This window comes from Gymnogyps californianus, chromosome 15 (genome assembly GCF_018139145.2).
Source record: "Gymnogyps californianus isolate 813 chromosome 15, ASM1813914v2, whole genome shotgun sequence".
Taxonomy (NCBI): Eukaryota; Metazoa; Chordata; class Aves; order Accipitriformes; family Cathartidae; genus Gymnogyps; species Gymnogyps californianus.
Genome location: NC_059485.1, coordinates 9,086,042 through 9,097,150, shown reverse-complemented (window position 1 = coordinate 9,097,150; position 11,109 = coordinate 9,086,042). Strand labels below are relative to the sequence as shown.

Sequence of the window (11,109 nt, the reverse complement as noted above, 5' to 3'; positions counted from 1 at the left end):
AGAGTAAATAGCACCTGATGTTAGTAGCACAAAAAGGAATTGCACTTCTGCTTTTGCCACCAATAGGATTAGCATGTGGCTAACCTTTGGCAAGAAATTAACTTCCCAGAGGCTCCTGAATTCACAAACATATATCATGTACCTTTTTTTTCTCTCTCTTTTTTTTATAATGAGATTCATTGTTTTCAAAAGCAATGATTATACAGAAAACTAATGAAACAAACTCTGAAGCCATACAGAAGTTTATTGTATTATGTATCTATTATTATTTAGCTTGGGTTTAACTAACACAGTAGGGGGAAAAAAGTGTTTCAAGTATACATCCTTTAAAGAATTCCACAAATGAGGTACTTTCAGGCAATCAAATCCGATGTAAAGTTAAACTTACTTGTAATTTCCCTGCCCCTGATTCCCAGCTTCATTAAGTTGGTGGAAAAGCTGTAAGTCCCAGGGAGCTTTGGATCATGTTCCCGGAGTTTGGCTGACTCTGGGCTGCTAAAAGCTCTATCTTCAACACGCCAGAGTGATGCTGCTGGCACGGGGGACATCTGCAGTGGCCAGAGCAGCGGCAATACGCAGTCCCTCTGCAGAAGGACAGCCTGTCCTCGCCTGCTAGAGTTAACTCAGGGTTTTGCCAACTCCCAAATGCCTCATAACAGGTTGTGGCTTGTGTAGCTGAAAGGTAATTTTGGGCCAGACAACATTTAACAGTTAAAGCAACGCTATTGCCACAGTTACCACAACTGGGTTTGCCCTGTAGTGTGTGTTAGCAGCTCCTAATATCAATCTTTAAGTATGTAGGTTTGTAGGATGTAATTCATCAGGATGTGCTAAAATAATTAGTTGTTGCTTCACTTAACGTGTCTGAATTTGCAGCTTAAGCTACAGAGAAAGCGTGGCCATTCCCCCTGTCCGAGCTGTTGAACCTGTAACAATAACTACGGCCTGAGTTACAGGTAAACAGCTAATTCATGCCCTGAAACACAAAACGATCTCCATGGCTTTCATTTTTTCTTTCTGCTGCAAAAACCTGCAATGTCTCCTCTTCCAATTCTCTGCTTTTCTCTTTTACTTGTTTGGTTTTCTAACTTTTGGAAAAAAAGCATTGCCCTAGAGCAGTGCTGGACACCCCTGAGCATCGGGGTGTTGCATACCGTCTCCGGAGAGCACAGATTGCCTCAGCATATGTGCACTTTCCTATGGGCTTTGGCTGTCCCCGTCCCTTACACACTGGCAGCAGGACAGCATTTGAGACACCAGTGAGCTCAACAGGGCTTTCCTTGGGACTGTTTGCAGCGCTGATGATGATATCATGGGAAAAAAACACCCAAAACCAAGAAAAAGGCTTTAGCAATGCAAAGAGCCCAAATGCCTTGATAGAACAGGTAATGTCACTGCTTCTAGGCCTACAGAAGCTCCCCAGTCTGCTTTTATGTGCCCAGTATGGCTGGGCATTGAGATGTGCGGGTGAGGAGAGACAGGGCTTTGGTAGAGTTGGCTTTATTGCCTTTCAATTTTAAGTATCTTTCCCTGTGGGTTAGGGCCTCGCTCCTGAAATGATGTATGCAGGCAGACTGCGAGGGCTGCCCTTGGGCCCCGACTCAGGCACGGATACACCTGAACAACGATCACGTCAGGATGGGTCTTGGGCAGCATCAGCATGGGTCACACTCAACCCCACGGTGGGAACCGGGCTGCTCAAGAAGACATCCAGCAACAGTGTCCTCAGGCACAGCAGTTTCGCCTCTCTAAGGAGTGAAGAAATAAGCTTTTACTGTTGTTTAAATGTTGTCGTCATCTCTGAATTGTGTAGCCACGATTACCCCATGCGACTAATTTCATTCTTCTCTAAGCCCATTAGTTCCAAGGATCTCATTAGGCAAGCAGAGGCTTACTTGCCTCCCCTCGTATGGCCTTTACCATACCACGTTTGGTGCTTATGAAAGTTGCAATGAGGAAATGTTGTGCTGGATAATACCTCATGCAAAACAGATGGCACAACAACATCGCTGTTCAGACTGGGCTCTGAGTTATCTAGAACAACGTAACTAATGATGCTGTAGTCTTTCAATCTAAATAGTTTGTTTAACTGGTAATATTTTATTTAAGATATTTCTCAAAAAAAAAGAGCACTAATCATAGACATAGCAAAATCCAATAACAAATCAAAGCTGCTAGTTAAATAATTCATTAGCTTACAACACCACGTACCATCACAACAGAGTTTCTCCCGAGCCTGGTAAGACATTTCAATTGGAAGTGGAATGGTTTTGAAGTTCTTTTCAAACCCCCAAAGAAAAGCTTCATTCTAACTACTCAGGGAGTTTAAAAAGTTCACAATTTTGAGCTTTAGTCTCAAAAGAAAAATCTCCATTCAGGCTGAGAAATTTAGCTCATTTGACATTGAATCATTTATCGCATTTTAAGTTGAGGTTTTTGGATGGGACAAACATGAACAAATACCAGGAGTTTAGAAACAGATGGAGATTTTGTTTGGTCTTTTCTTTTTTCTTTCTTTTTTGTGATGCCCACTTTTGTGACATAAATAATAATAAAGCTTGCAAAGTCCCGGAGCTTCTCTTCAATTGACATGGGTTGTGCTTTACCTCTAATTAAAACTTGGAACAATAGTTTCCCACTTGGCATCATACAGAGTAACTTTCTTTTAAAATCAATATTTTCAGATGTTAGATGATAAAAATCACTCCGAGATCGACACTTTGTGTGCCGAATTAATTAACAGAAAAGCAAATGAATGTACTTCTGTAGTAGAAATCAATAGTCTTGAAAATGAAAAGGTCTCTTTTGCCACCAACTCACTTTCATAGGTGTAGCTAACAATGCGAAATGTCAATGTACAAGAAAAATGCTGTCTCCTCTCTTCTACCAGGCACTGGTGGTATCTGCAGTACGTGCCTTGGTGATCATTTTACACTCTTGAGAGTAAAAAAGCTTACGCTACCCAGTAAAGGAAATAAAATTCAATGGCATCAAGAAACAGCTCATCTAATATATATATATACACATATATATTATATGTACCACCTGTCTGTTCTCTAACAGCTAGTTTTTTCTAGTAGCTGCAAATTTAACTTGGTGCTGAGCCTGGTTAAATAGAAAATGGAATAAATGACTGCATTTTTAATTAGAAAAGTATTAATGGTAGTGCAGGGAACTTGAAAAAGGGCTGAGGGTAAAACTATCTTCTACTGCAGGGATGGAGGTTGGCCTGGGTGAAGCACAGCCCTTCCTCACTGCCCTGAGACGGCAGAATAGCACCGGGGATGGCTGTGTCTGTGGACGACATGAAGGAAAACCAGGGCTTTGGTTTACTCCTACCTAGACTTGTTTATTCAAAGATTCAAACCTGTCACAGGATCTGACTGACTCTCCTTGTCCTCATGGAAGAAAAATGTAGGTACAAGTTTGTTCCTGAAGAGCTCTTCAATCCCTGTCTGAGAAAATAATTAAGCGAGAAAGCCCATTCGGAGAGGTCTCCGGTGTATTACACGGGTGGCATTATGGGAGGTAAATGAGGTGGCACTCCATTCAGTAATTGCACCAACTCTGGGCAATGAGTTGTTTTGCAATTGCTACTGCTTCTGTAACAGGGGCATAATAAGCAACAAAACTTCACTGCTAATTGCTGAGGGTAGATTCTCTAAGATACAGGTTAATTCAGTTAGTCATAGAAAACAGCTTGACAAAAAAGTAACATTTATCTGGCAGCTGTTGTGAATGTGACCAGAATAACAGATAGCCTGCAGCATTTTATTAAGCAGCAGGTGGCCTCTTACTGATTTCTGCTCAGCTACTGTTTTAAAACGGACCTTTTACATGGTTTTCTTTTAGTAATTCTTTTGAACCTAAAGATTAGAATTACGGTCTAATTGTATAAGCTTCTACTCGTAGAGGTAGTCCTTAACACCACTGAAATCAAGGGAAATAATTTCTAAAGCAAGAAGTGGTTATGTGAGATGGAGACTGGACCCAGCAGTTCCCAGGCAAGGCCCACAGTGCCCATCACATTTCCATTTCTTCAATTCCCTGTGCTATCCTGAGAAAATCCTGCACATTTTTTGCATCTAAAACAGAGATTACAGTACCTGTTAGCTGAATGTCTATTTGCCAAGTGCCTTAAGATCCTCTAATGAAATGCAATTCGCAGTTAAAATGATCACACACTAGGCTGTGGTTTTGCCTGCTGTGACTTGTGGAACCACAGGCGGTTTTATCCAAACACCCTGGTCCCGACAGGTCTGTTTCCATCCACACACCAATCTGTGTACACAAAACAGCTTCATGGATGTGCCTGGTTTGGCAGGAGAGAGGCTTGTTTTCAAATGCAGCAACCCAGTAAATGATAGGTTACGAAGGACTTCACCAGTAAAGGTAACTGCTTGTGCATTTCATCCTATCAAAACTCAGGGATACTTTATACTTTGGATGAAACCTGGTCGTACTGACATTCAGGGCCTTTTGAAGGCTTTTTGAAGTTTTTTTTGAAGTTCAAGGTCCTTTTGACTTTTTCCCAGAACAGTTAGGCAAAGACACAGAGAAGATGAATGAATCCCCTCTATGTTTAAGTAGTCAAATATGCAACGAATGGTAAACTGCAGAGCCACCTTCCAGAAAATGAAAGCATTCCCCATACCATCGCCTTATTACGTACGCAGAGCTCCAGATAAGTTGTCTGCTAGGGTGAACTTTGCCTCCTCATTTCCATCCTCATGGGGACGTCTCAACTTGTAATCATTAATGAACTATCCCTGTAATGGAAGGGTGACTGTACAGTCTGGATATTGTTCAGAGCTGAGTTGGGAAACCAGACGTTACTGAAAATGTCGAGCAGGTATCACAAAGCAGCAGCTGATGGCAATTTGGACCTCTTGAAAGAAGCTACTAGGAAAGACCTCAATAATTCAGATGAAGATGGGATGACGCCTACCCTTCTGGCAGCATACCATGGGTATCTAGAAGCTCTGGAAGTCATATGCCGGAGGGGGTAAGTCAATCAGCCTCCATTGCTTAAAGCTTGTGGCTCAAAACTATAATTAGTGCGTCACGTTTCTAATGCCCCAATGACCTCAGACCCAAAAGGCTGAAAATCCAGGTCATTTCTTTCAATGCATTGCCAAGAATTGTTTCTCTTTATTTGTAATGGTTTAGGCCCAGAACCTGCAAGCAGGTCTGTACGTGCGGTCGGTGAAGCCGCATCGGCATCAGCGGGACCATCTTGTATGTGGAGCCTGCAGGGAGCAGTTAGCAGGAGCAGGGCTCTGGGACCTTGCCTCGCTGTAATGCAGAAGTTGGCCAACAACCTTTGATGATAATATATCTTTGAGACAGGCTCTATAGAGAAATGCATCATTTGAAACATTTTTAGCAAAAAATCTTTCCCATTTGCTTCCAAAGTGCAGTTAGTAGACACCCGTGAAGATTTAATGCTTTCCAGAGGCAAGTCACAACCGATAGTTTTGAGACAGTAACATCTAAAATTGTTATTTATCTGCTTTTTATAGTATTAGCAACTACCATCATGCTAAAAGTGATAATACTGTTTCAGAAGCTGTGGTAGGATCCTTGTAAACTGTGGAAAAAAAGAAAAGAAAAAAGGAAAGGAGGGTTTTCTGTAGGTTTATTTTCTATTAGTAATATTTCTGTTTGGTGTCATTTAAATGTACTACATGCTTAAAAAGTATTATTGAAATGGTAATTACCTCCCCACCCTCTGTACTCTCTTGCTTGGAGCCTACCTTTCAAGCTGTGATTCTGTAATAAGATCTAATAAAAGAAAATCTGCTCTTGTGTAGAGATACAGCTAACAAAATGCTCTTTCTGGGCTGAGATGAAGATTAAGTTGACCTGTATTTTCAATCATAATAGTTTAAAGAAGATTGGAGGGAAAAGTTGAACAACTATTTGGGTGTATCTGAGTTTTCGTTTATTAAAAATAGAATTGAAAATATGGAATAAAAATAGGTTTTTCATAGATTTGCTTTATAGCTCATTAAGCTCAGGTGTGGCTGTAATAACACAATAAAAAAGACCTTTGGACTGCACGGTTATTGCTGTGTCCTCAGGAGAATCAAAAATAGATTGACAGTTTTTCAATTCGTATAATTAAGGTAGCTCCAAGGAAATATCTAGAGTCAATAAAGGTTTGTCCCTGAACACCTAGAAGACAGAACAACTAGCTAAGGAACAAATAACGAAATAATTTTTTTTCAAAATTTGAGTGAAAAATATGTCTTCTACCATATAAGCTGATAGAAGTCACAGCAGATGACACAAAGATCAGAATTTCTAGGTATTTGTTATTTAATGTATTTCTAACTCTTTTTCTTGGTAGAGCACACCTTTGGGACAGTATTGCCCTCAAAATCTTCAAACATGCATTCACCTCTATTTTAATCCAAGATTTCTTGACACGATCAGCAAGCTGTGGTTGTCAGAGATAGGGCTGTAGTCTCACTGGTTTTCTTGGGAGAAGCTGAATTTTGGAAGACGTTCAATCTGTTCTGCAGCCAGTTAATGTTTTCTTGTGAGAAAGTATTTTAATTATTTTTAACAAATTCATCCTTTCCTTGAAGAGGTTTCCTGACAAAGGCACTGAGATACAGGGCGGTTTTCTTGAGTGGTTGCAGATTTTAGGACTCTGAAGCTTGCAACGCATTCAGCCCTTGGAAAATGTAGCAATACTAACAATAAACCCCTTTCATCTTGAAATAGTTTATCTTCCCAGGCATCAAGAGACATTTTCTCTGCTTGCTTTGCAGGTACATGTATAAAGGCAAGACCAAGTAGCAGATCTGCTCTCTTTTCTGTGAGTCTCTTTCTTGGGAAAGCAGGGAAGAGGAGTATGAGAACCCAAAGTAGATGTCAAGCCTTATCCAAAGTCCCACTGAGCTGGGAACAGACATTCTAGTTTGTCAATTGTTTGAGACTCAAAGGCTGGCAGGCTCCAGGGGGAAAAGAGACTACAAACAGCTATGAAGGGACCTGGGGGAGGATGGATGACCTGGCACTCCCAAGGCTCAGGATAATGCAGCCTGTTTGCTAACGTGGGAATGAAGGAAGCTGGCACAGTCAGCCACAGTCAGGCAGTTCCCCAGGGCAGAGCCACAAAAGCAGAAATATGTACACATGGTTTCCATATGTCTTAGTGGAGAAACTTTGATCCTCAGCTACGACCTCCTTGTAGAAATGCCTGCACGCTTGCAGCCTGGCACGCTCAGACTTGCTATTGTTTCTCCATGCAAGCAGCTCTGTGTCTCAGCTCTGCGGGGACCCCCGACCTCTCTCTTGCCTGTGGCATTTCAGGCTGAAGGATGTTTTCAGATTTGGCCCTCAACAAATATGTTAGTGCTTTTCTTCAGAGACATTCAAAGCCAGAGATCAATGCCTGAAGGAGATTTTGTGATAGGATGTACCATTTCATTCATAGTACAGCCGCCGTGGAACAAATCTCCAAGACATTGAAATGCTTAAACTCCCAAGAGTAGAAGTTCTCCTTGTAAATTTGGCCCTGGCTCTGAAGTTATTAAAGGTCTGGGGCTGGTGGGGCTGCCTTGGTTATTGGTCACAAGATGACTCAAGCTCTGTTCTGAACATTGCTCATGTTGATCCTGCCCAAAATGTATCAAAAGATTCAAGCCAATTCTTGTCTGCAGGCAGCAGTTCAGTGTGAAGTCCCTGCAAGAGTTAAAAAGAAAGCAATACTTTTCACTGGCTTTAAATTAAATTGAAAAGATGTGGTATTTTACTTTCAAATGAGCTTCTGCTTTTCAAACCCCATAAGCAAAAGCAGCTTAAAGAGAAAAAAAGAGTTGAAGAAAAACGACGGCATCTATCTGAGCTTAATCTAATAGCAATGGAGACAAATGTATAATGAGCACTTTACTCCTAATCATTTACCTATTACCCACCAAAAAAGTTACTGCATGGGCTCATTAAATATGTATCACGGTGGCCAGTGAAGAATCCTCCTAATACTGCCCCTGCATTTGACACGCAAAAGGGAAGAGTCACCAAAAAGTCTTTAAAACATTCCACGCAAAAGCTACTGAAACAGTTTCACTATTAATTCCAATGAGCGTAAGTCGAAGCCTGAGCCCACTCCGAGCTGTCAGCAGCAAAGCAGTCAGAGCTGCTGACCCTCGCCTGCCCACGGGTGGCTGCTCATTTCTGCCCTATTGCGGGAGGCAGGTGAGACCGGCAGGGAACAAAGCAAGCCCTGCCAGCAGCCCTGCCAGACCCTGGGATGACACAAAGGAAATACCCTGGCTCCGTTATGGGGAGTCGCATACACAGTCACAGTCAGCCCCGACGAGCTTACTTAATTCACAGACAGGCAGGAATTGGAGCTTATGCCACACATGCAGCCAACCTCAGTGCTCGTGTAAGTAGGTGCAGCGCTGTTCTAGAGGATGGAACTAAGCTGACTCATTTTCATTGGGCTGTACTCCTCATAGCAAAGCTGAGCTAAACGTTTAGTATCTGTTCAATCCCACTGCAGTGCTATGCTTGGGTACGTCCAGCTCACTGTACACTATTTTCCTTCTCAGAGGTGATCCGGACAAATGTGACATCTGGGGGAACACGCCTCTCCACCATGCTGCTTGCAACGGTCACATCCACTGTGTTTCTTTTTTGATCAACTTCGGTGCCAATATCTTTGCTCTGGACAATGACCTCCGCACTCCCCTGGAGGTGGCTGCCAGCAGAGACCGCAATGAATGTGTCAGAATCCTGGACAAAGCTGCCACCGAGCAGAACATACTGAACCCAAAGAAGGTCTCTAGACTCAAAGTGCAGGCCCAGAGGAATGCAGAGAAACAAATCAAGGAATGCGAGAAGCGCCAAGAGAAACACCAGCATGAAATGAACCGGAATTATATGAAAGAAAAGGTTGGCACAGTAAATTCTTCCAGAGGGACAGACTCCAGAGTAAAGTTGCCTAGTCTCTTTGCTTCAAATGCAAGTCCTTTCTCCAAAAATCTGAAAGATACCTTCAAACTGAAGGCAAAAAAGACAGCTGACAGCACAAGAAGCCAGAAAACACAAAGCAATGACCAAGAGAATGGTACAGGTAGGAGAACTGTGATGCATTTGTTCGATGAGAAAGAGGAGGATGAATTACTGAATGACCTTGGAGAGAAAAACTTTTCTGATAATGACAGTCAGCTCTCTATTTTTAAGCGGCCAGGTCTCGGCAAGATTGTATTTGGAAGGAATTTGGCTGCGGATGTAAATCCTGGAACTGTGTCTTCTGAGAAAGAAGGTATAAGCTTTAAAATGTCCAGTGAGCTCTTTCAGTATGAAAATGCTGAGAATGGCAGGCAGGATGATGCTGAAAATGGTGCTGATATCCCTTGGCATGAGGAAGAAGTCATTTGGGATGATGAGGAATCAGAGAACACACCCCTTGAGGTATTTCTGGCATCACAGATGCTGGATGAGTTTCTTCCAGTCTTCATGAGGGAAAAAATTGATTTAGATGCCCTGATGCTATGTTCTGATGAAGATCTACAGAGCATTCAGATGGAGCTTGGGCCAAGAAAGAAAGTCCTGAATGCCATGAATAAAAGAAAACAAGCCCTCAAGAACCCTGGAAAGACTGTAGATACTTGCTTATAAATTAACATACCTGTTGCTGTAACCTGCACACCGATTCATTCTTTTCCTCTTTCCAAAGAGCATGCAATTCTTTTCAGACATCTGCTAAAGCAAAAGGCAGAGAGGTTACCAATTTCTTTGGAAAGTACAGCAAGGACAAAGATTTTTCTCTCTGGATAGATGGCTGTGGTGTGCAGGATATTAATTCAAGCATATTCTGCCAAAAAGAAAGCATGTGAAGGTAAAAAACCAAAAGCTATAGACTTAAACCTTTTTCTCCCTGAACTGTTTATGGGGATTGGATTTCTTCTCGTCGGAATAACTTAAAATATTAGCGAAGCCCAGCCACACTATGTTCCTTAATAAAGCCCTTCCCTTCTTCTCCAAGACCACAATGCAAAGAGCATTCCCAAAGCTTGAGAGCTTTGAGTTTTCTGAATTCGCTTCCGTTAGATTGCTACAAACCGCCCTTCCTGGTACTGATGATATGTTAGAAATAGCATCTGAATCTTGATTTCAGCTATGGCTCATTGATTCTAATAGCCTCTGAATGAACGTAAGTAAGACTAATTTACAGCAAGTTTTGTGTTCTTGTCAGTAAAGTGTTTTGCTACTGTATTAATTTAAAAATATATGAAGTACCTTGGCAGGAGATGTTTGGTGTGAGTCGTATATTCTTTTCTCTTGTCTCATTAGACTGGACCCAGTTGCCAGCACCCATCATGTCATAAATGGCATCAAGACTGCAATACTTTTAACTACAAGAAGCTGAGGTTTTATTTTCAACATTTTTGATCTGTTTTGGTATATCCTCAGCTTGATTCCTATAGGGTGCATTTGGCATGTGAAGTCCCAGAAACCAGGACTCTTACCACCCAGCATTTTCTGTTGGTTGTTGTCAGCCTCAGCCTGAAAACTGCATGTCCAGCTCATGAAAAGGGAAAGAAAATGAAACTGTGCTTCTGTGGAAGCTCCTATTCTTTACAGTCTATCTGGAGGCATTCACAGCAGGGTTCCCTTCATCTCTCTCGGGCCTGTTCTCTTGGGAAGACAGACCTATCCAATATGAATTAATCACTCCTGTTGAGTTTTGTGAATCTAATAAGGTGCTTGTAGCAGTCTTGCTCTGCCTGGGACCTCAGATTTTAGAGGCACAATTATTAGCAGGACTTTCATCTTTAAATCTCTTTTTATAGCTTTCCATTAGTCAGCTATCATTTTTTCCTTAGGGCTATACTGCATTTGTGGACACTAATCCTAGCTAATAATTTACTTTTTCATGCTTCCTTCTTTCCACATCTTCTTGTTACTTTGATTTGTATATTATAATTCCTTTTCTTGGCTGGACTTTATACTGCATTCCTTCGTCCTTGGATTCCTGTACTTCAGCAGGTTGATATTTTCTTCTATTAAGCAGTCACATCAGAGTCTTGTTCTGCACAACCTTAAATGACTGCTGTGCTTAGCACAGTAATTAAATCAGACAGCATG

The 11,109-nt window shown here is 41.7% G+C and overlaps 1 protein-coding gene across 1 annotated transcript; it reads left to right on the top strand.

The window, feature by feature from the left end:
• Positions 1 to 4,841: 4,841 nt before the first annotated feature.
• Positions 4,842 to 9,639, top strand: ANKS4B (ankyrin repeat and sterile alpha motif domain containing 4B). Its single transcript, XM_050906289.1, has 2 exons — positions 4,842 to 5,005; positions 8,568 to 9,639. The coding sequence occupies exons 1-2, from the start codon at positions 4,842 to 4,844 to the stop codon at positions 9,637 to 9,639; spliced, it is 1,236 nt and encodes a 411-aa protein (XP_050762246.1).
• The last annotated feature ends 1,470 nt before the right edge of the window (positions 9,640 to 11,109 follow it).